At 37.8% G+C, this 26,239-nt stretch overlaps 1 protein-coding gene across 2 annotated transcripts in view; it reads left to right on the top strand.

The window, feature by feature from the left end:
• HDAC9 (histone deacetylase 9) overlaps window positions 1-26,239 on the top strand; it is a 1,006,394-nt gene that overhangs the window by 835,036 nt on the left and 145,119 nt on the right. For both annotated transcript variants that reach the window (XM_055131803.1, XM_004602237.2), the window contains one exon: window positions 21,840-21,958. In XM_055131803.1, coding sequence (XP_054987778.1) covers window positions 21,840-21,958 — 119 coding nt within the window. The remainder of the gene's footprint in view (window positions 1-21,839; window positions 21,959-26,239) is intronic.

The raw sequence follows: 26,239 nt of genomic DNA, 5'->3' as shown, positions 1-26,239 counted from the left end.
TGCGAGGCTCTCCCATGTGTGCAGGAAACTCGGTAGCTTGCTAGGTTCTGCAAAAGGGAGAACTTGGTTATAAGATGTCGATTCCGGGAGCTTGATTTTATAGGCTCTAGATGTTGGCCTTTGATGGGATTACTTGGCGGCAGAGGCAGTTTCTGGGTGTGACCACTTAGCTACCGGAAAATGGGGGATCTGGGCAGAAGAGGCCCAGTCCCCATTCTAACACGCTTGGATATCTGGCCCCAGGTCCCACACACCTGGGTTCCTCTGTCAGTTCCTTCATGCGTGAAGCTTGTCCGAACGTGTGGAGAGAGGCCTTGAGCATGGCTGTGGCTGGGTTCTGTCTGGAGGTCTTCGGCTGTCAGGCTCTGCTTGGGGTGGGGAGAGAAACTCAACCCATCCCCTCCGAGGGACCCCGGTGAAGATAGCCAAGCTCGGGGGCAAGAGACTCTGCATATATATAATGTATATATATAATGTATATATATATGTATATATATATCACAGTCACAGTCATTCTGTTGCTCATTGATTTGCTAGAGCAGGCATCAGTAATGTCTCCATTGTGATACTTATTGTTACTGTTTTTGGCATATCGAATACACCACGGGTAGCTTGCCAAGCCCTGCCGTGCGGGCGCGATATTCTCGGTAGCTTGCCGGTCTCTCTAAGAGGGGTATATATATATATATATATATATATATATATATATATATATACACACACACATATATATATGCATGTATGTATATACATATATATGTATATGAGAAAGGTATTCAACATTCAGTTTACTCTTATTTAGAATGAGTGAGTCCTTGTTCTAGGTTCCTGGGATATATTTGTGTAGAGAGACCAACCATGCCTCTCCCTGGAGAGCTTGCAGTAGAATTATGCCATTAAAAAATGAACATAGGGCTGGAGAAATAGCACAGCGGGTAGGGCATTTGCCTTGCATGTGGCTGACGCGGGTTCGATTCCCAGCATCCCATGTGGTCCCCTGAGCACCACCAGGAGTAATTCCTGAGTGCATGAGCTAGGAGTAATCCCTGTGCAATGCCGGGTGTGACCCAAAAAGCAAAAAAAAAAAAAAAAAAAATTAAAATTAAAATTAAAAAAATAAAAATAAAAAAATGAACATAGGGGCTGGATCAATAGAACAGTGAGTAGGACGTTTGCCTTATATGTGGCCGACCTGGGTTCGATTTCCAACATCCCATATGGTCCCCCAGCATTGCCAGGAGTAATTCCTGAGTGCAGGGCCAGGAGTAACCCCTGTGCACCACTGGGTGTGACCCAAAAGCAAAAAAAAAAAAAGTGAACATAAACAGCTAATTGAACTATGTACTAATTTGAAAGATAATAAAGATTTCATGGGGAACAGCAGAAAGAAATAGGAATGGCAAGGTGGGGCTAGATGCAGTATCAGGGAAAGCTGATCAAAGGAGATAAGTTATGAATTAATATTTGAGTGAGAGGAGAAATTAGTCACTTGGGAGAGAGAGAATAGCCACTATAAAACCTCAAAGAATGGCTGGAGAGATACAACAGCATGCAAGGTGCTTGTATTGAATATAGGGAACCTAGGTTGAAGCCCTGGTATCTCATACAGTCCCCCGAGCCCTTCTAAGAGTGATCCCTGAGCATAGAACCAGTACTAAGTCCTCAGTATGGAGCTGAGGAGGGGAGGCTATTGAGAGTGACTCAAATTTTTAAAATAAATAAATAAATAAATATTCAATGGTGAATTTGTCATTTTTCTGGAGTTTTGGAGGAGAATAGTAAAATTTTAGATCAGACTGATGCTGAGCATTCTCGCTAAGTAGAGATGGGGATATTTTTAAAACTCATCCTGAAAAGAAATTATGGAGATCTGATTAAATATGCCAGCTTAGCTGTCATGTTGAAATAGAATACAAAATAATAAAAGTTGTGCACCTCATAGTGAGATGATGGCAAAATCAAGGGTGATGAAAAAGTAGCAAGTGACACACAGTAAATTTCTGAATATAGTATGATACTATAGGCAACAGGATGTCCTGATGGATGGAACCTATACTTGAGAGAGAGAATGGGAGCTATCAAAGATGGAAAAACAAAACAATAAGCAGTCTAGGGGTAGGGGTCGGAAGTTTGTGGTGAAAGAAAGGACATTGTGTGTGTGTGTGTGTGTGTGTGTGTGTGTGTGTGTGTGTGTGTATTGGGACAGGTGGTGAAGACACAGAGTGGTGAAGATTTAAAAAGAATGAACTTCACAGTCTTGCTAAGCTGAGAATACCAATTGCAATTGGGAATCTTAAAATTCTCAGCACCGGTTCTCTACAATAGTGAGTGAGGTGATGAGAAACTCCAATGTTCAAACAGACACAACACTGCCTGAGTATATTTTAGAAAATACTCTTTGACATACTTTATTTATGACTGGTCCAAGCATGAACTGGCATAAAGAGTTCTTGATAGCCAGAGAGATAGTAAAGATATTGAGGCACTTGCTTTGCATGATGGTTCGATCTTGGGTACAACATGTGATTCCTGAGCATGCAAACTCTAGCAAGCCCTGAGAATTTCTGGATGTGGTGACCCCCTAAAAAAAGTTTGAAGTTGGAGGGGTTGTACAGGAGCAACTCCTGACAGGTGTTTAAGGTGTTTGCTTTGCAAGTGGCCAACTCCAGGTCAGTCCTCAACACTGTTGAGAGTGAACTGTGAGAACATCCAGGTGTTATATATATTATAAATATAAAAATATATTAAAAAGGAATTTTTCTTGGTAGCATCTTTCATTTACAGACTTCCATTTAATACACACATATAACATACACATATGTACATATATATATGTATATGTGTATATATGTTCCACAAGATTTTAAAAAGTTTGCATGCTGTTATGTATATTTAAAAGCTTAACAAGATAAAAATTTCTTTTACCTTTTGAAATGTCTATAATTTTATGCTTTTAAGTGATGTCCTACAGTCAAACTATAAAAACTACAGTCTTTTATTTTCATCTTTAATTCATATTTGCATGATTATAATATGTTACAAATTATACAGGGATCAGAATCAGTTATCTCAGAGGCTAAAAATTCCTCACAATTTAAAGTAATATTTTAAAACACATAGCTTAATTCATGAAGGCAGAAAATATACAAATAGAATGTATGTTCACTCCTCAAAAACCTTCCAGTTTTTCTTTTAATTCATGATGTAATCACAAGTCCTTTCAATGTCCTATAACTTTCTATGTGAACTAGCTTAATATCTCTTTCCTTACCCCCTTTACAACCATATTTCCTTTCACTTTGTATCAGTCACAATGACCTCCTTGTACTGCCAAAAACCTTCACACTTCAGGTCTTGGCACTTACTATGACCACAAATCCATGCTCTTTTTGTTCACTTGATCTATCTTATGAAGTTCAGCTCTCTGTATTATTTCTGCAGTCATAACAGCCTTCTCTTTATCCTTACAAGACGAATGTGCACCATCTACCATGCCTTTATTTATATTTTCAATGTTGTTCTTACCACATATTTACTTATTTATTTATATATCTTTTTTCTCTTTTATTGGGATGTAAAAATCTTCTAAGGAAATAGATTAAAACATCTGTCATGAACATTGGCCTTAACATGACTGACACATCATAGGTGGTTTGTAAACTTTTCTTTTCTTTTCTTTTCTTTTCTTTTCTTTTCTTTTCTTTTCTTTTCTTTTCTTTTCTTTTCTTTTCTTTTCTTTTCTTTTCTTTTCTTTCCTTTTCTTTGTCACAACTGGTGATGCTCAGGGGTTACTCCTGGCTCTGCACTCAGTAATTACTCCTGGCAGTGCTCAGGGGACCATATGGGATGCTGGGAATCAAACCTGGGTTGGCCACGTGCAAGGCAAACTCACTGTGCTATTGCTCCAGCCCTGGTAAATTTTTCTTGAGAATGAAAGTGGTTGGACAGGAATTGGTGATTCAGTTAGTCTGTAATGCCTTCCCGTTCTTGAAACACTCTGCTCCACCATTTCCCCTAGAGTCCACCATTCCTTCCTTAGCACTTAATTATATTTCAGACATGTAGAACTTGAGGTCTATATCCCTATGTAGCTTCCTCATTCGTAGATACCCCAGCACCCTATCATAGCAAATGAGTTTGTCACAGGACTCCATGCTCTGTCAAGTGTCCATGGCTTTGCCCTTTCTGGTCCGTCTCTCTGAACTATTCTCCCAACTTTGATTCTTGAGAGTCATTTAGTAGCTCTACAGGTCAAAAATCTTTTGAAATTCTTTAGTATTTGAACTGAGGAAAGCCCATAGGAACCAAACCTTTGGCTTTCCTTAAAGTCAGCATCAGTACTGCTCTGCAGAGATCATGCTACATAAGTACTACTTCTGTACTCTAAACCCACAGCAAGATGAGTCATGGAAAAACATGATCGTGTTTCAACTCAGACACAGCACATGACCCAATGTCAGGGTGACCACTTTGGGGCCATTGATGAGGGATGAAATTAACCCCAAGACTGAGTTCTTCTTAAGGAATTCCTGAGTCCAAATGAAATTTCACAGAAATAAATCCAGAGAGGGATTTATTTTTTTCCCCCTAGTGTGTTTACTTTATGATCATAGGATCCATGTCTTCCTTTATATCATTAGTAGTAGTAGCATATTTTTCAAATTTTTTATTGTAAGTTTGATGAACTCCCTTTGCAATGAGACTCAACTGGGGAAAGGGAAGCAATAGGAAGGCTGCTTTTTGAGAAACTCATGCCAGAAATCCCAGTGGTCAGGTGAAATAAGTATGTCTACCATTATAATTGCTTCAACTCTCTCCTTAATAACAAGGAAATGCAAGTACAAATAATCACTTGACCCTCTTCATCATTGTTCTGTCATATATCTGCTGTGCACTACTGTATGCTCTGTTGCTTTGTCATTGTCCTGTGATACATTTACTTAGTCTCCCTTTGTCTTTGCTTTATTTTATTTTCATAAATTTATTCTTAAAGTAAATTAGTCACAAAGGCAGCACTGAGAATACACCCCCAAGACATTACATATCTTGTATTCTTTAAAGAAAATTATTGAATCACTTTGGGGTAGAACCTTACAAAGCTGTTCATGATTAGGTTTCGGCTGTATAGTGTTCCAACACCCATCCCTCCACCAGTGTACATTTCCCAGCACCAGTGTCCCCAGGCTCCTTCCCATTACCCCCCAGTGCCCCTCAGCACCCCCCAGCCCCCAGCCTGCCTCTATGGCTGGAGATTTTCCTCTCTCTGTCTCTCTCTCTCCTTTTGGGCATTGTAGTTTGCAATATTGATATCGAAAGATTATCAAGAATATCCTTTTGCCTACTTTAAACACTCATTTCTTGTCCAACGTGATCCTTTCCAGCTATTATTGTTATACTGGTATCTTCTCTATCTTATATTCTTATTTATAAGAATTCTTACACATCGTATTCTTATTTATATCACATATTTAAATACTGATTTGTAATCACTGGAAGAAGAGTTAAGGTTTAAAAACAATTCTTTTTTTATCACAAGGACATTCAGTATAGATTTGGTTGCTGGTTAGGCTTTTTATGTCAATATCAATCTCTGTTTTGAGGATGACTTGTTCTTTTTAAGGATTCCCTGGAATTTGAAGTTTCATGAGAATGTGACTATGTTTGTATATGTTTTCAGACATAGAGACTTACTCTTGTTAATTTATGAAATGTATAGATAAGTAATTTTTTGTTCATAAAAATAATCTTGTTTGTAACCCTCAATTTATTTCCATCTCTGCCCTCCTTCCTTTACTTAAGGCTTTTTAAAATTTTTTTTAAAATAACTGTGTTTACAGACATATGCTTACACTGGTTAAGAGAATGCAATTTAAGCTTAACTTATCCTGCACAATTTTGACCAAACCTTGGTACCTGGTTTAAGCTTTTTAAAAACAATGATTTTCAATCTGATTTTTCATCTATTGCAAATGTATATAAAATATCCATCATCATCTATTGCTAAAGCCAGCAATTATAACCTTGAGAACTTAACCTTTGGTTTATCTCTGAAAAATAACATTGTAAACGTTCATAAAAATAAAGTTGGTGCAACAGAACATTGCAGTGATGTTTCAGTGCCACTTTACAAGTTCATTAGCTAATGGATGTTGACAGGATAGGGAGGGGGAAAAAAAGAAAGGATAGGGAGAGCCTATGTCCACTTATTAAAGTGTAAACACTATCTCAGTTAATATTGCAAGATGATCACAAGTCTGCACAAACTCAAATTTAAATAATACCTTGAATCTGAATTAATAATATCTGCTCAGTCCATCTACTGTGGTTGACAAGGGAATTTCACACTATTTTCATCATTTATATGAGAAAGAACATTTGTTTGCCCTGGTTTTCAGCCCAGAACTGAAAACTGAATGTATACTAGCTACATATACATTCCTTCTATTGTCAACATTAATGGAGTGACATGTAGTGAGATCTACTTGCATTTAAATTTATGTTACCTCCCGGACCCAGCCTGCTCCTCAGTCCTGAGCACCCCAGGCTTCCCTCCCTTCCCGAATGCCGGCCAAGTGGCCGGCACACCACCCTCAACCCCCTGACCCTCTGTTGGGTTGTGGGAAGGGGTGTGGCCTAATCGTCAGGTGGCGTGGCCTAGGCAAAGTGGGCGTGGCCTCTGTTATGGCCGGCCAACACTAACGCGATGGCAGATTGTCTCCTCAACATTGTGTCCAAGACTAACATCCTAGCTATTCGTAAACAGTAGGACAATAAAATACAAGACTTCACATAACGATTGAAGGAACATCTCAGTGGGAGGCCAGGTTCTAGAAGGGAGAAATAAAAAGGCAACCACCATTGACTGAGCCTATCTACAATCCTTTTTTGCAACAAGAGGGAACAGGGATACTCATCTTCAAGGTCCCTCTTCCATACCACCACACAACATGAAGAAACAGCTCGAATCCCCACTGCAAGCAGAGGACGATGAAAGGAGTCCAGAAACCTCAATTGGCGTTTCCTACAAACTTAACCTCTCTGATAAAGAATTTAGAGTTGAAATCTTCAAGATGTTCAATGAACTCAATACAAAGATTGACAACTTAAAGGAGGACCTGGCAGAAACAATACAACAGACAGCCAACAAAATTCGGGAAGAAATGAGAGCAGAAATAAAAAACCTGCAAAAAGAAATGAAGGGTTCGGTACATGAAATCAAAAACTCTCTGACTGCCCTCAACAATAGAATGACTGCAGTGGAAGACAGAATCAGTATGCTAGAAGATGAGCTGCAAGAAACCTACAGGCAACAACAAACCATGGCAAGAGACCTCAGAATAGCTCTAGCCAGAATCAGTGTCCTAGGGGATGATTTCAAGAGGAACAACATTAGAATCATTGGACTACCAGAAGGACAGGGAACCAACCCCAACGAAAAAGCCACAGTCAAATAAATCATTGCTGAAAACTTCCCAGAGCTGGACAATGCGGGCATCCAGATTCAAGGCGCCCAAAGGGTGCCAGCTAAAAGAGATCCTAACAGAAAAACCCCAAGACATATCATAGATACAATGATGGACATCATCCAGAGAGACACAATACTGCAAGCAGCAAGGTCCAAGAAGGAAATCGCATACAAAGGAGCACCCCTTAGATTCACAGCAGATCTATCAGAGGAAACCCTTCAAGCCCGAAGGCAATGGTGGGATATAGTGAAAAAACTCAATGAAATCAACGCTTTACCAAGAATACTTTATCCGGCTAAATGCTCATTCAAACTAGAAGGAATCATACACTACTTCGGGGATAAACAACAGCTCACGAACTTCATTGACTCAAAACCAAACCCAAAAGAAGCACTAAAGGGGCTATTGTAAGACAAGAACAACCCCTACAAGCACAACAAACCCTTACACAAAGATGGCACAAAATCCCATAACAATAATCTCCCTTAATGTCAATGGTCTAAATTCACCAATTAAGAGACACAGACTGGCAAAATGGATTCACAGACTCAACCCAACATTCTACTGCCTGCAAGAAACACATTTGAATAGCCAGAACAAACACAGACTCAAAGTCAAAGGATGGAAAACAATCCTGCAAGCAAACAACTCCCTCAAGAAAGCTGGGGTGGCTTTTCTAGTATCGGACAAAATAGACTTCAGGTTGAAAAAGATTAGAAGGAATAGCGAAGGCCACTTTTTATTAATCACAGGATATATACATCAGGAAAAAATTAAACTCCTAAACGTCTATGCACCCAATGAGGGACCAGCTAAATACCTCCAACAGCTGCTAACAGACCTTAAGAAGGATATTGTGAGCAACACAATAGTAGTTGGAGACTTCAACACCGCCCTATCACCTCTGGACAGATCAAGAAGATTAAAACTCACCAATGAAATACTGGCTTTGAAGGAAGAAATAGAAGAGAGAGGGCTAATAGATCTATACAGGGCTTTATATCCCCCCCCCAAAAGGAATACACATTCTTTTCCAGTGCACATGGAACATTTTCCAGAATAGACCATGCGCTGGGCATACCTCAACAGATTCAACAAGATAGACATTGTACCAGCTATCTTTTCAGACATTGCTGCACTGAAGATAAAACTTAATCATGGACACATGCAGAAAACCAAATGAAACACCTGAAAATTAAATAGTTCTATGTTGAACAATGAGTCTGTCAGGAAGGAAATCAAGGAAGAAATCAAAAGGTACCTGGAAACAAATGAGAATGAAGGCACGAGCTACCAGAACCTGTGGGATGCAGCTAAAGCCGTATAAAGGGGAAAATTTATATCTCTGCAAGCATATCTCAGGAAGGAAGAAAGGGTCCACATAAATAACTTGACTTCACAGTTCAAGACCTTAGAAAAGGACCAACAAAAGGAGCCCAAACCAGGCAGAAGGAAAGAGAAAATAAGACTAAGAGCAGAAATTAACAACATGGAAACCCAAAAGACAATCCGAAAGATCAATGAAACCAAGAGCTGGTTCTTCGAGAAAATAAACAACATTGATAAACCACTAGCAAAACTCACAAAGAAAGAGAGAGAGAGAACCCTTATAAGCCAAATCAGAAATGAAAAGCGGGACATCACAACAGAAACCAATGAAATTCAAAAGATCATCAGAGACTACTTCAAAAATCTGTATGCCACGAAACAAGAGAACCTAGAAGAAATGGATAAATTCCTTGACTCCTATAATCTCCCAAGGCTGAACCAAGAAGACCTGGAGTACCTGAATAGTCCAATTAACATCAAAGAAATTGAAATGGTAATCAAAAGTCTTCCCAAAAACAAAAGCTCAGGTCCAGAAGGATTCACTAGCGAGTTCTTCCAAACATTTAAACAGAACTTAGTTCCAGTTCTTCTCAAGCTTTTCCAGGAAATTGAAGAAAAAGAAACCCTCCCAAACAGTTTCTAAGAGGCTCATATCTCCCTAATACCAAAAGCAAACAAAGACACCACACAAAAAAGGAAAACTACAGGCCAATATCCCTGATGAACACAGATGCGAAGATTCTCAACAAAATATAAGCAAATAGAATTGAACAACTCATCAAAAAGATCATACAACACGACCAAGTGGGATTTATCCCGGGGATGCAAGGATGGTTTAACACCCGAAAATCAATCAACATAATCCACCATATCAACAAAAGAAAAGATAAAAATCATATAATCATATCAATAGATGCAGAGAAAGCATTTGACAAGATCCAGCACCCGTTTATGATAAAAACGCTCGCCAAAATGGGTATAGAAGGGAACGTCCTCAATATAGTCAAAGACGTTTATCACAAGCCTAATGAAAACTACAAAACACTACTTCAGGAAATAAAAGAGGACACGAGGAAATGGAAAGACATCCCCTGCTCATGGATTGGAAGAATTAATATTGTCAAGATGGCAATACTCCCCAAAGCATTGTACAAATTCAATGCGATCCCTATAGGGATACCCTTGACATTCTTCAAAGAAATGGAGCAAGCGCTCCTGAAATTCATATGGAACAATAAGTCCCCACGAATAGCTAAAGCAATTCTTGGGAAAAAGAAAATGGGAGGAATCAACTTCCCCAACTTCCAACTCTACTACAAAGCGGTACTCATTAAAAAAGCATGGTACTGGAACAAAGGCAGAGCTGCAGACCAATGGAACAGGGTTGAATACTCTGAAATACACCCCCAAATATATGGTCATCTAATCTTTGATAAGGGAGCAAGAAATGTGAAGTGGAGCAAGGAAAGCATGTTTAACATATTGTGCTGGCAAAACTGGATAGCTACATGCAAAAAAAATGGGCTTAGACCTCCACCTATCACCCTGTACAAAGGTCAGATCAAAATGGATTAAAGACCTCAACATCAGATCAGAATCCATAAGGTACATTGAAGACAAGGTTGGCAAAACCCTCCATGACATTGAAACCAAAGGTATCTTCAAAGCTGACACGCCACTGGCCAAGCAAGTGAAAACAGAGATAAATAAATGGGACTATCTCAAACTAAGAAGCTTCTGCCCCTCAAAAGAAACAGTGACCAAATTACAAAGACAATCTACAGAATGAGAAAGAATATTTACACAGTACCCATCCGATAAAGTGTTGATAACAAGGATATACAATGCACTGGTTGAACTCCATAAGAAGAAAACTGCCAACCCAATCAGAAAATGGGGTGATGAAATGAACAGAAACTTTCCGAAAGAAGAAATTCGAATGACGGAGAGGCACATGAGAAAATGTTCCACATCACTAATCATCAGGGAGATGCAGATCTAAACAACAATGAGATATCATCTCACACCACAGAGACTGGCCCACATCCCAAAAAACAATAGTAACGGGTGTTGGCGTGGATGTGGGGATAAAGGGACTCTCCTTCTTTGCTGGTGGGAATGCTGAGTAGTTCAGCCCTTTTGGAAAACAATATGGATGATTCTCAAAAAGTTAGAAATTGAGCTTCCATTTGTCCCAGCAATATCACTCCTGGGAATATATCCCGGAGATGCAAAAAGGTATAGTAGAAATGACATCTGCATTTCTCTGTTCATTGCCACACTGTTTACAATAGCCACAATATGGAAAAAACCAGAGTGCCCAAAAACACATGACTGGTTAAAGAAATTCTGGTATATCTATACAATGGAATACTCCGTAGCTGTCAGAAAACATGAAGTCATAAAATTTGCATATAAGTGGATCAACATGGAAAGTATCATGCTGAGTGAAATGAGTCAGAAAGAAAGAGACAGACATAGAAAGATTGCACTCATATGTAGAATATAAAGTAGCTGTGAGGTACAAGCTTACAATGATGCAATTTCTGGCAGATATTTCTCTGGACTTACTTACTAAAATACTAAAATACAGAAATCCAAACCCATGCGGCTGCTAGTCTGGCCTCTTGACCTCATATCTCTTTATTCTCAGCAATGGAAAACAAATTATCAAATGCTTTCTTTTCGGCAGGTCAACTGTAGTGGGGAGATACTCCAAATCAATAATAGTGAGTTTTTTGTTGAAATATTGAATGTAATCAAAGTAAAGTGAAAGTAAAGTAAAATTTACCAGTTACACATGCGAGGTGGGGGACTGGGGAGTTGGGGGGAGGGGGGAGGTATACTGTGATTCTTGGTGGTGGAATATGTGCACTGGTGAAGGGATGGGTGTTCGAGCATTGTTTAACTGAGACTTAAACCTGAAAACTTTGTAACTTTCCACATGGTGATTCAATAAAAGAATAAATTAATAAATTAATTAATAAAAATTAATTTATATTACCACACATGTGCAAAGTTGATCCCAAAAGTAAAGATCATGTGACTTTTGAATTCTGAAAATTATAATTTCTTTCTTTGAATACTGTATCATTGTATCACTGTCAGCCCGTTGCTCATCAAATTGCCTGAGTGGGCACCAGTAACATCTCCATGTGAAACTTGTTACTGTTTTTGGCATATTGAATACGCCATGGGTAGCTTACCAGGCTCTGCAGTGGGGGCGAAATACTTTCCGTAGCTTGCTGGCCTCTCCGAGAGGGGTGGAGGAATCGAACCCAGGTCAGCCACGTGCAAGTCAAACACCCTACCCACTGTGCTATCGCTTCAGCCCTATTTGAATACTAAGGCAGAAAATCCAGCAAATTATATTTGAAAATATGTAACTACTTCTAAATTACATTTCAATTTAAAATGTAGTCCCCCTAAAACATATCTGAAAAGACAAAAACATTTCTTGAAAACTAACGTTAATGTAGTTAATCAAGAGATAGTTAAGAGAAACATTTCCATAATACTAAGATTAGGTTTATAATGTATTCTGTTATTTCAATTTTATCTCTAGTTACTAAAAATAAATTTATAAAAACATGCTCACTCTTTATTTCCCTTTTCCACTTTATTTACACACCATGGTTTACAAAGTTGTTCATGATGATTTGTTACAGGCATTCAATATAATAACACTAATCCCATTTCCATTGCTACCTTACCTCCACCACTGTCTCCATTTTCCTAGCTACCCTTCAGCCTGTTCCTGTATCAAGCCCCACAACTATTTATTTCATATTGCTTGTTACAAAAATGGCTAATGGAGTGATAAAAAAAAAATTTCAGTAAATGAAAATTTTGAAAATTGTTGTATCTCATCATGGGATTCCCTAAATTCTTACCTGAGGGTTTACTAAGTGTTGTTGCAAACTAAGCCTTCTGTGTTAATGTTTTTCTTAGTCTATATTAGTTGACTTCTACAATATGTTCCCACCCAATCTGCTGTGCTCCTACTGGGATGTCAGTATTGTAGAGTTTGGAAATGTCATGCCGCTACACATGTGGGCCTTGTGCTCCAGAAATACAGAATATTCAACTGGGCAATGTGCCCTGAGGCATGGCGACAGTTATTGGGTGCAGCTGCTGGGACTTTGGTACGGCGGGGACTTTGCCTGCTCCCTCCTGAGATTGCCCCAGAAGGCTCAGCTGGGACTGGGTATCTTAGAAATTCTTGCAGCTAGTTGATCTCTCTTTCAAGATTTCTTTCTGAGTCTCTGGGATATGACCCACTGATGAGCTTATGTGGTGGAGGCAGTGAGACATGAGTGTGACTGCTGGGACTTCCAGAACTATGTGGAGGTCACCTATCCTGACCGAGAGAAGGCCTGAAGTTTTCAGCCCCTCTCCCCCCTCCAAAAACACCCGTGTTCCTGAAATTTTTGACAAGTTGGCATCTCTCTGGTGCTCAATTGTGAGATGATGGAATCTGACGAGAGGCATGAAGACAGCTTGAGTGGTGTGAGTGTGGCTGTCTGGGTTTTGGTAGGGTGGGAACTTGGCCCGCTACCCTCCTGCGATCACCCAAATTACTCTTTATTCTTATATTAATAGTGGAAAAAATTTCTATTTTCAGTTTGTCTATTAGAAGGGAAACCAAGAAAACAAAAAATATTCAAACGGTTCCATGCAGATATCATACTTTTCAAATGGAAGAACCCCCAACTAGACCAGAAGCATATTAATAATATGCTTTTTATTGAAACAGTTTTTAGTAAGTACACATGCTCAGCAAGTGTTCTACTGCTGGGCTACATCTGGACTCTCAAGTTAATTTTTTCGAGAACTGTTTATGCAATAATAGTTTTTTTTCTTTAAACGCTTCCATTGTTCTTTGTTCTTTTTCATAGCAGTATGGTTTTACTAAAGATAAAATACTTTCTTAAATTTCTTTTGGATTAATATTTGTTACCATAGCTATCTCTGTTTTGTTCAAAGTTGTTTATGTCTCCCCCCTTCTTCACACTAGTTAATCTCCTTTTATGCCAAAAATTCTTGCTTTATCATTGTTATTTATAAAAGTGGTAACTGGTTCACTTTTCCCTGTGGTTGTGTAAATGAGTCAGTTGTTAACTCTATGTCAGCTGGTATGGGGTAAAAGAGAGTAACTGCCACCCCTAGCCCACTCTGGGATGGGGTTAGAATTTCAGAATATGGCTTGTGGTTTCTGAATCTCCCTGAAAGACCAAAATAGGGAGACTGTATTTGGGGGGTATAACAATAGCCACATTAGAGTTTTTTTTTCTTTCTCCAGACACATCCTTTCTTGGATGTCATTTAAATATACTGCATGGTTACTTGTATAAAGGAGAGAATATTAAGGTATTGTGATCAAGTACTGCTCTTCTTAAGCAATGAATATTTCTTTAATTTTAACCCTGCCTCTCTCTTCTTTCACATGCCTATTTCCTCAGTGGTTGTGTTTCTATAGGTGTATTGTAAGATTATCTCCCATCTATTGTATTCTCATGAGCATGTGTTATTGTGATAGCTCTCATATAAATATATATGTATGTATATATATGTATGTACATGTATATGTATATGTATATAGACTGGAGGGACAGCACAGTGGGTAACGGCATTTGCCTTGCATGCAGCCGACACAGGTTTGATTACTCTGCCACTCTCAGAGAGCCCGGCAAGCTACCGAGAGTATCCTGCCCACATGGCAGACCCTGGCAAGCTCTCCGTGGAATATTCGATATGCCAAAAAAAAGTAACAATAAGTCTCACAATGGAGACGTTACTGTTGCCCGCTTGAGCAAATCGATGAACAATGGGACGACAGTGCTACAGTGCTACAGTATATGTATATATGTGTATAAATATATTTGATAAATATTACATATATGACCAGTTTTCCTCTTCTTAAAATGTTAATTTTTTCTGTTTATGACAATTTTTATATCTTCTGTATATCATTTTATTTGAAAATACTGTTGGACCCACAGAAATGTAAGGATAATAGAGTTACTAAATGTATTCAATCTATTTTTCCTTAACGTTAAAGAACTAAATAATTATTATGCAGTTATGAAGAGTAGGGAATTTATATTTGTATGTTAGTGATAAATTTACATTTGTATGCTAGTATATATGTGCTGGCAGAGAGTCTCTTGCCCAAATGCTTGGCTGTCTTCTCCGGGGCCCCTCAGAGGGGATGAGCTCCAGCTTCCCTCCCCACCCCGAGCAGAGCTCCCGGCAGCTGAAGACCACCGGAACCTAGCTACAGCCATGCTAGAGCCCCTCTCCACACGTTCGGACAGGCCTCATGCATGAAGGTACCGGCAGAGGAACCCAGGTGTGTGTAATCCCATCAAGGCCAACATCCAGAGACTTAAAAGCAAGCTCCCAGATACCTTGTAGCCTATTTCTCCTTCTGGGAGGAACTGGCAATCTTCTGAGAGTTTCCTGCCCACATGGGACAGCCTTGCAAGCTTCCCATGGTGTATTCATATACTAAATCCAGTAACAAGCTGGATCTCATTCACTTGACCCTGAAAGAGCCCCCAGTGTGACATCGTTAGGAGGGCCGAGTCGAGATAGACTTCTAAGATCTCAGGGAAAGGACAAAATGAGAGGGTACTGAGCCTGCCCGAGAAATCGGTGATTAACGGGATTTCGTGATCGTGATACATGTGCTGACCTCTCGGGGAGTCCAGCAAGCTACCAAGAGTATCCTGCCCATGTGGGCAGAGACTGGTGTATTCAATATGCCAAAAACAGTAATGATAAGTCTCATTCCCCTGACCCTGAAAGACACTCCAATCATTGGGAAAGATGAGTAAGGGGAGGCTGCTAAAATCTCAGGGCTGGGAGGAATAGAGAAGTTACTGGTGCCCACTCTAGTAAATCGATGAACAACGGGATCACAGTGATACAGTGATATATGTGCTGCAAGTTGATTTTTTTAAAATTATGGTTGCACCTAGAAATACTCAGGGAAATCAACCCAGTGGTATGGAACTGGGAGTGCTTAGGGTCAAACTCAGATTCTTGCATAAGCTCTACCACTTGAGCTGCTTCACAATCTCCTAAAATACACATGTATATAGTTGCACTGTAGCACTGTCGTCCTGTTGTTCATAGATTTGCTCAAGCAGACACCAGTAATGTCTCCATTGTGAGACTTGTTGTTACTGCTTTTGGCATATCAAATATGCCACGGGGAGCTTGCCAGGCTCTGCATACGGGTGGTATACTCCAGTAGCTTGCCAGGCTCTCCAAGAGGGACAAAGGAATCGAACCTGGGTTAGCTGCATTCAAGACAAACGCCCTACCCACTATGTTATCGCTCGAGTCCATTTATATCATACTTCAATTTTCGCCTCTAATGTTCTTTATTTTTTCTCTGGTCCAACTCAGATTCTCATTTAGATCTTGAGGCTCCGTGTCTTCTCAAAGGTCTACCAATTCTTTAATCTTTTCTTAATCTTCCCACATCATATATTTTGATATATATCTTTCAGTTCTTTTATCAAATGTCCTTAAATTTTGATTTGTCTGAAATTTCCTTAGTTGATTTAATATTAATTTTTTGCAATAAAAGAACAGACTTATCTTTCTTAGTATATTATCAGTGAATATTGATGTAATCTTGTTCCTAGAGATGTGATTCCTGATAATTTTACTAAGGCAATATCTTCAAGATTAGTCAGTTTGTATTATTTTAATTTCCAGTAACTTGTGGAAAATGCTTTGAAATTACGCTGATATAACGTTATCATGTTTTTATTTATTTTTTTGTCTACTAATTTTAGTATTGTCCATAGATTTTTGCCAGCAGCAATTATTTCTGTCACCACAAGATACTTCAAAATTCTCTTGGACTTTTCCTGATTCACTCTCAGAAACAACCCCTTATTCATGGTTACGTGGAGCCTTTTATTTAGAGATTGATTAAAATCAATATTAGAAAATAATATCTATACTAGCTGCTTACTAAAACTAGTCATTATTTTAGGAAATATATTCTAACTTATTTAATATCCACATCTAAAATTTTTCTGCTTTTCAAACAATGAATTCCTAAGTACACAGTGAAGCCTCTCTTTCAGTGTGATATTGGGAAAGATGAAAGACAAGCATATATGTTTTGCTGATAATACTTAGCCAGAATATCTACGTTCTCTGATAAAATTCTAAATGAATGTTTCTGAGGGTTTGTTTTATTTATGAAATAAAATCTATGTTGTTTTCTATGAACTCTACCAAGCTTGGTTTTTATGCTTTCAGACTTCATGGTATTATTGATTAAAAGACTTATGTCATTATTTAAATATTTTATTTGATCATTCACTTCCTTTTAAAACTTCTAAATAATTCTTTTAGTCATGATCATAATGGGATTTTAGAAATTATTTCTCTTCTACATCATTGTTTACATATAAGAATGCAATTGATTTTTTGGTACTGATTTTTTATTATGCTGCTTAATATATAGATTCATTGTTTGTAGGAGATTTTTGGTGATAGTTTAGGATTCTATTTAAAATATTATGCATCTAAGTCACTGAAAGAAATGAAAGAAGATACAAGTTAATTGAGGCACATCTCTGATTCATGGATTGAAAGAATCAATGACAATAAAGCAACCATTCCATCCAAAGCACCTTATAGATTCAATGCAATCCCCAACAATATTTTTATGTACTACCTCGAGGACATAGAATAAACATCTCTATATTTGTATGAAACCATAAAAAGAAGAATAACCAAGGATATCCAGGGGTTGGGGAAAGTGGTTATCATTGTATTCCTAGAATGTAAACTATGCAGCAAAGATTCAGTAATAAAAACGCATGGTACTAGACTAAGAGAGACTTATAGATTAATTTAATATAATTACAAGTCCAGTAGTAAATTCTTGGATGTATAGATATTTGGTGTACGACAAAGGGTAAACTTCATGGAGTGGAGTATGGAAACGCTCTTCAATAAATATCTTGGGAAAATTGATTATCCTCATGCAGAACAAATAAACAAGGATCCTATCTCACAGTAAACACAGAAATTAAATTAAAAATGGGTTAAAACCTTGGTATCATACCATGTCATAAAGATAATTATAAAAACAGAACACCGCATGAATTGGCTTCATGGAAGTTTCTGTGAGATGAAACCACTGGCAAAGTAAACAAAGTAAGAAATTAAATAATTGAAACTATGTTAACTATTGTTAACTAAGAAACTTCTGCATGGCAAAAGAAATGATGTCCAAAATAAAAAGATGTCTCACTGAAGGGAAGAAGGTATTCACTCTTTTTACATTGGATAAAGACTAACCTCCAAGTTATATAAGGTACTCCCAAAGCTCAACAACAACAATAACAATAACAAGAATCCTGTCAAAACTGGAGAACAGAGACTAATTTATAGAAGACATAAAACTGGCCAGTGGGCATATGAAGAATATACATCATCAGAGAAGTGTAAATAAAAAATGCTAGTAAGATATATATCATACAAGTGAGAATGGTCTTCATCCAAGAATGGAAAGAGCTAATATTGGCAAGGATGCAATTATAAAGGGACTCTCATACATTTTTGGTGGGACTTTTTTCTAGTTCAGTCCTAACAGAAAATGGTGTGCAGATTTATCAAAAAATAATATGATCCAATGAGCCCTCTCTTGAACATCTACCTCAAGAATGCCAAAACATTAATCTGAAACAAAAATATTTCCACAGGTGTTTATCACAATACTATCATTATATCACTGTCACCCTGTTGTTGCCCATTAATGTCTTTATTTGTTCCTGTTGCGTGCTAATGTAGCCCGATGGCATATTCGAGGCCCTTTCAAGATCAGGGGAATGAGGACCATTGTTGTTACTATTTTTGGTATAGTTAGAGCAATAGCACAGCTGGTAGGATGTTTGCCTTGCATGTGGCCAATCTGGATTCAATTCCTCCGGTCCTCTCAGAGAGCCCGGCAAACTACCCAGTGTATTTTGCCTGCACAGCAGAGCCTGGCAAGCTACCCATAGTGTATTCGATATGCCAAAAACAGTAGCAACAAGTCTCACAGTGGAGACGTTGCTGGTGCCCGCTAGAGCAAATCAATGAGCAACGGAATGACAGTGTCAGTGATTTTTCGCATATCGAGTTTGCCACGGGTAGCTTGCCAGACTCTGTCAGATGAGTGGGATACCTTCGGTAGCTTGCCGGGCTCTCCAAGAGGGACAGAGACTATTCACAATTATTAGTCTGGAAATAATCCAAATGCCCAACAATACGTGAATGAATAATGGAAATGTATATATACATATATATAAATTGAAAATACATATAAGGTATACTCTTCCATTTATTTTATACAAACACTCATGCACACACATTAATGGAATTCTACTCATCTGTGAAAAAAGATAAAGTCATACAGTTCACTGCAACTTGTATGGAGTTGGAAGGTATGTTGGGTCAGAAGGAATGCATGTGTAATATAAAGAGATGAAACAAGAAATAAGACAGTTCCTAATGGGCACAGGCTTTGAAACATTTCCAAGAGAATATCAAACTGTCAAGAGAAATGGGATAAGGGAAAGGGAGTCTTGAGACTCTTATGGTATGTAACTAAGACTCTGATGATGGAGGTGATGAAGTAACATTGTAAGTATAAAACAGTTATAGAAAAACTAGTGTAAAGTACATTACCATAAAATAAAAGTGCATGTAGACTAAAATAAATGGAAGAGTACAAACACTTTTATGTAAATTTCTAAAATAGTTTCCACTATAAAGATATTTGTAGATTCAATTATTTGTAGACAATTAAATGGACAATTTTAGTCAATCATCTACTTACATATTATCATAAAAGTATGTTTATTCTTCAGTATTATTATTCAGAATAATACATAGGATTATTATTATTATTATTATTATTATTATTATTATTATTATTTTGCTTTTTGTGTCACACCTGGCATACACAGGGATTATTCCTGGCTCTGCACTCAAGAATTACCCCTGGCAGTGCTCAGGGGACCATATGGGATGCTGGGAATTGAACATGGGTCAGCTGCGTGCAAGGCAAATGCCCTACCCACTATGCTATCGCTCCAGCTCCCATAGGATTATTCTTATTTGAAATAGCATTATCCTGATAAAACATTTTTAGTTCTTTGAGTTTATTTCAATATTTAATACTCTGGCAATATATGTTATATGACTAGTTCACTAATATGAAAAATATAATCAAATATCATGTATTTATTATATCATATAATCATGCTTTTAGGAAAATTGTCACATAAAGTTAGTATGTTAGGAAAGAGAAGAATTAAACACAGTTCTCCTGCTTTATTAGAGTTAATTTTATTGAGCAGAAAAATGAAATCAAATGTAATAAATAAATTTGTATTTTCAATTAATTTCACAGATTAACAGATTCAGATTTGAATGATGATCCAATTGTGGTAAGGACTGCTGTAGAAGTCACATGTGTATTTATGAGTTTGAGCTATTTACCTATAACAGAATTTAAATTATTTACTCTGACAAAGGTGGAATATGCCGTTTATTTATATTTTTATGCATCTTTCAAATAAATATTTTTTTACTTTCTAACTTTCTACTCTAAAGGACTGGAGTGAGAGATAGCACAACGGGTAGGGCATTTGCCTTGCATGCGGCCAACCTGGGTTCGATTCCTCTGTCCCTCAAGCTACCGAGACTATCCCACCCACACGGCAGAGCCTTGTCAAGCTCCCCATGGCATATTCGATATGCCAAAAACAGTAACAAGTCTCACAATGGAGACGTTACTTGTGCCCGCTCGGGCAAATCGATGTACAATGGGACAACAGTGATAGTGACAGTGCTTACTTTCTAACAAAAATTTTGTTTATAGGTAATAAATGCAATGATATAACTAATACGTGGTCTTTTTAGAAAATTTGAGAAATTTGTGACTATGAAACATCTTTAAATTATGCCACTACTCAAGGATGATTCTTTTAACATTTGGCTGAATTCTTTTTCCCTGTCTGATATTTAATAACTTTGTGTGTATGTGTGTTTGTGTGTGTGTGTGTGAAGCAAAAGAGCTTTATTTAAAGGGATTTATTTAGAGAATTGGAGTGAGGAGAGAGAGAGAGAGAGAGAGAGAGAGAGAGAGAGAGAGAGAGAGAGAGAGAGAGAGAGAGAGAGAGAGAGAGAGAGACTATTTACTTTTTAATTCAATGTGTAGCACTTATCATTTTTATTAACATCTTTGTTGATCAAAATGCCATTTTTATATAAGCTTGAAGACATGTATACCATCATTACAATTTCCAAAGACTAGTAGCACCGGAGACATGTCCCCAAATGGACACCAAGGGGGAAGGTGTCAGGGTGCCTAGATAAGGTTGAGGTGAAAGTTGAGGATTTGATTGGGGCCCACAGGGGGTGCTCTCATCAGACAAGGCTGCCACTTTCTTGGTGTCTGACCTTGGACTCACTTAGCATTATGGTCTGGATTCGATTAGAGGAATTTCATGTTTTTCCTTTGCAAGAGTCACCCCCTACTATGACAAATATTTAAAAATGCCTTTTTTTTTAAGTTGGAAAAGCCACTTTTTCCCAAAAGAAATTTATAGTTCAAATTTACACCAAGTTCTCACTAACTGGAGCAAGCCGGATTTCTACTAAAGCTTTGACTTTCCTCTGTAAAACATTAGTCACTCCCTTGGAAGATTTTTTTTTTTTATAGGCAGTGGGATAAAACAGCCACAGATGTGCATGTAATATGACAGACTTTAGACTGTACCTGCGAAGCTTTTATTTGTAGAAAAAGGAGAAATTAATTTTAAAAAGAAGACTGAATTCGGATGTCAAGTAAGAGTGATTCAGTATTGTGTTTAATCTATTCAAATCATATTTCTCCCTCCCCCGCCCATTGTTTTAAGTTTTTTGTAGTACCTGATTCCTGCTAAGTCATTTTCACTGTACAATTCTGCAAGATATTCACTGTTCCCATGTGTAACCAGTTGACTTTTTACTACCTAGGACTGTGGTGACACCTGTGGCCAAAGAGTTTGATCCAGATATGGTCCTAGTTTCCGCTGGATTTGACGCATTAGAAGGCCATGCCCCTCCCTTGGGGGGTTACAAAGTGACAGCAAAGTGTAAGTAGATATATTTTTTTTAGGGTTTTATGAAATTTTATGACATCGCATAACATCTTTTAGGCCTTTAAGGTAGACAACCTTTTCCATGTGTTTTTTAGTAAACAGGCGGGACATGTGAAAAACGATTCAGATGATGTTTATTGCTGTCAGATTCATCTCCCTGTAGAAATTAAAGCAATTGAAGAAATACAAAATTAATGAGTTCCTTTGATGAAACTGATGGGGGTATTTTGGGAGCATTATGTTTCTCTTGGAGTCCTGTTTGTTGTTTAAAAGCAGAGTGATAGGCGTTCTCTTGAAAATATACTGAATAACTTGAAAGGTCACGAGTCTAGGAAAGCTACTGGGATGTTCCCAAGGACAATGAAAGTCCCTGTTTTTGTTCCATTGTAACCAGGATAAAAATAGCTATTTCCCAACAATGCTGTGCTTTTCTGAGCTTAATTATAAAAATGCAGCTCCTTTTGAGAAGAGGTTCTGTACATTCTATGTGCAGCTCTCAGGATTTCAACTGGTATTCTGTTGTGTCAAAGATTTTGACAAAGTTCCCTAGCAACTAAACACTAAATTAACAAATGAAGCATCTGTTATATTACACTTGAGCAATGTGGTGGACTCTGACTAGTAAGGGGCTTTCTTTAAAAAATAATTTTCTTGCTAACTTAAGTGAAAAGATAAGGTATGTGTTTGGCTTATTCATACATACATGAGCTGATCCTGTCAACCAAAAAATAATAAGAAAAAAAACCCATAAAATTGTACAGCGAATTGGATCTACTATTATATATACTAGGGGGAGTTAAAAAACAAACAAAACATAACCTAAATAGTTTTAAGTGAGAGAAATGAGTTTGGAGCAAGTGTGCTTTATTAATTTGAAAAGAACCAAAGAGCCCATATCGTGCCAACCTTTGCTTTTAGTTGGCTTCTCATATGAGACTTTTCTGTGCTTTAATTGTTCCAGTAACATTGTTAGGTAGTCGCTATTTTTAACATCTATTATTTACCCTCGTTTTTTTGGTCTTTGTTGTCTATTGAAAACATATTCGAAGAAGCAACTCTACAAAGACAAGCAAACATAATTTTGGCAAAATTGAGATAGGTCTTTGTTCATAAAAATATGTTCATGATCCCCCCACCTCTTTTGCAGTGGGAGGCACACTTGCTAGTTCCAGGGTTTACTCCTGGCTCTGTACTCAGGGATCATTCCTGGTGCGGCTGTGGGCCAGGGATTGAACCTGGGTCAGATGCATGCAACATAAGTGCCCTATCAACTATACTCGTTTTTGGTCCCATGATATATTTCTTTCTTCATAAAACTCCACTCAGAGGAAGTAAGTAGATAGGTAATGTATTTTGGTATCGTAGATAAACCTCACTTCGGTTAAGACTTTATGACTTGTTTATTCTAAATAAATGGGAACAAAAAGAGTTTGGAGCCCAAATTTGACTAAATCCGAACAATATGAAACACATGGACCAAAGACGAAAAATCTAGAAAAGATGTTTCTTGCCAATAAATCCAAGAGCCTTCCTTAGAATCTCCAAGAATTAAAAGAAATGTTTTTATTTCTCTCTTTCTCCTTGCCATTGGGGCAAAGTTGTAACAAGTCAATTTCTCAGAACCAGCTGGAAGAAATTAATCTTTTTGTTTGTTTGGGGGTTTTTTTGTTGTTCATTTTTTGCCAAGTCAAGTTCAAATCTCAAATGTCATCTTAGAAGGTAGAATAAAAAAGTATTGGTAGCATGGTTTCTTTTGGTCATAGACATTAGAATATGGCATCTACCTCCTGTTAATATCTACCTCTTGTTAGTTTTAATACAAGGCCTCAAGACCCTACGTCTGTTGTGTTCTTCGTTGTTTTCTTTCCCAGACAAAGTTCATTTCTAATCTTTCCACATCTCAAACCTCTAATCTATTTCTAACCTTTGATGTCTTTTCCAGTCAAGAAGCCGTGCGCTTTCTTACAAAATAACTTGTTTACTAAGAAATAAATTTGAATATAAATTTCAAGCGGCATAATAATTGACTTTTGTTGAATATTTTCAGTATAATAGGAAAATATATATACAGTGGAGCAGTGATCTTATAAATTCAAAATGGTCATAGAGATTATCATTAAATGTTCACTTATAGGTAGATGAGAAAGGGAAACTATTTTAACATCTGAAATAATTGTGCTAAAATTGAAGTGCTTGTTTAAGTTTACAGTTAGATAAAATCATCTGAGGCTTTTCTGGATTGTTTTTCCAATAAAAAGAAAATGTCTCTTAAAATGCATAAGAGTAGAGAATTTGGATACATGCTATGATGTCATTCTAGTGCTCAAGACCCTTTAACTCCACAAATCTATGACAAACATTAAATTAGTTCCATGATACTAAAATGAATCACAACAAAGCACCACATTTGGGCAACTGTTAGATTATTTTGTGTAGGCTAGAATTACCAACACTTCTACAATCACTGTCACACCTGTAAAAAACTAAAGCTCGCCGAGGGGCGAGTGCACTCGCGGGCTCTCCGGGCGGCTCTGTCTCACCGCCCACGTTCAGTGCCCCGGAACCACTGTGTGTGCTGTCGTGTGCTGTCGGTCAGGGGCAGGTGAGGGAAGGAAGAAGGCCAGACTGGTTGCTCGATCAGTTTATTTCATTCTCTCTCCGCTTCTCTCCCGCTCTCGGTCTCTCTCTGGATCTGTGGGATCTGGCCCCCTTGGATCTGGCCATGGATCTGGCCCATAGATCTCGCCCCCCAACCCACTCTTACAGCCTAGTTAAATCTCCCCAGCATGAGGGGGTTGGGGCGTACACATAGGTGTGGTCACCATCAATAGGGTAAGGTTCCTTTCCCTAGGGGATGCTTCTCCTAGGACTTAATTCTCTTTCAGCAGGAGGATCCACCCAAGGGCGGAGTCCCATGAATTTGTTTCTCTTCTCCTCAGCCAGCAAACATATAAGAATTCATAATATTAATTATTTTGTATGGACACAATAAGAGATGCATTAAAGCTTATATGTAAAAAACTAAGGCTCGCCGAGGGGCGAGTGCACTCGAGGGCTCTCCGGGAGGCTCTGTCTCACCGCCCGTGTTTGGTGCCCTGGAACCGCAGTGTGTGGACTGGATCGGGACGGCCCGTGGTCAAGGACAGGCGAAGGAAGAACGAAAACCAAGCTAGTTGCTGATTAGTTACCGTTTATTCAATCTTCCACTTTCTCATCTCCTGCATTCCCAGCTCCATCCTCTCTCTGGATCAACTGCCGCTTCTTTCTGGCTTCTCTCTCTCCTACTTCTCCCACCTTGCCTTCTAGGCTACACCCAGCCAGGTAGCAAAATCAACATAAGAAAGCTCTTCCTGAGGGCAGGGCATTCCAAAGCCCTTCCTCACCTTGATGGGTGTGACTGGGGTAAGCCTAAACTCTGGGAAAACCAGGACAAGCTACTTGTGGCAAGGAGGGAAAGGACAAAGTAATGTCAACTTACATTTAGGACTTTTTGTTCACTTAGTCACCATTTGGCAGATTCATTTATATATATATATATAAATATATATTTAATATAATATATAAATATTATTATATATTATGAATGTATTATAAATATATATTTAATATAATAATATATAAATATATATAACAAATATATATATTAGTTTTTGTTTTTGGTCTGAAAGTTCTGGAGAGATAACTAATGATGAACTTTCACTGTCCCTTACCCCAGATGTCATCTTCTATTGGAAAGCCCTCACAAAATGAAGTTAAGAAGAGCAAAGTAAAAAGTAGATAGACTTTGGCAAAACAAAAATTTCTCTTAATGTTTCCCAGTTCTGGCAAAACTTATTCCCGTTCCAACAAGAACATTCTAAGATTTTGAAGGTGGCTTTAAGGATATAGTTGCATCAGAGATACTAAAATATTATTGTCTTGGCGCATTAAATTAATTTTTTAAAAAATATTCTTTGTTATCTCTGGAAGAATAAGTTAAAGTAACTGGATTTTTGTTTAATCTAATCAGCATCTAATTTCCTATCTGATTTGAGAGGATTACTTGTTACTGTGATGAAATTCTGAGCCCAAATATAGAGGAAATTTAAAATTAAGTTGGTTCTTATTACTATTAGCCTTGGTTTTTACTATATTCTCCATTCATTTTACTCATCTCATTTATTTACACATTAGTATTCTCTACTGTGAGAATGCAACAAAATATCATTTTTTGCTAAAGTTTTAAATAAACTATGGAAATTACTTAACAATTATGTTGCATAATCATTTACCCAG

The sequence above is a fragment of the Sorex araneus genome, chromosome 1 (assembly GCF_027595985.1).
Source record: "Sorex araneus isolate mSorAra2 chromosome 1, mSorAra2.pri, whole genome shotgun sequence".
NCBI classification, from domain to species: Eukaryota; Metazoa; Chordata; class Mammalia; order Eulipotyphla; family Soricidae; genus Sorex; species Sorex araneus.
This window is presented reverse-complemented; position numbering and strand designations above follow the sequence as displayed.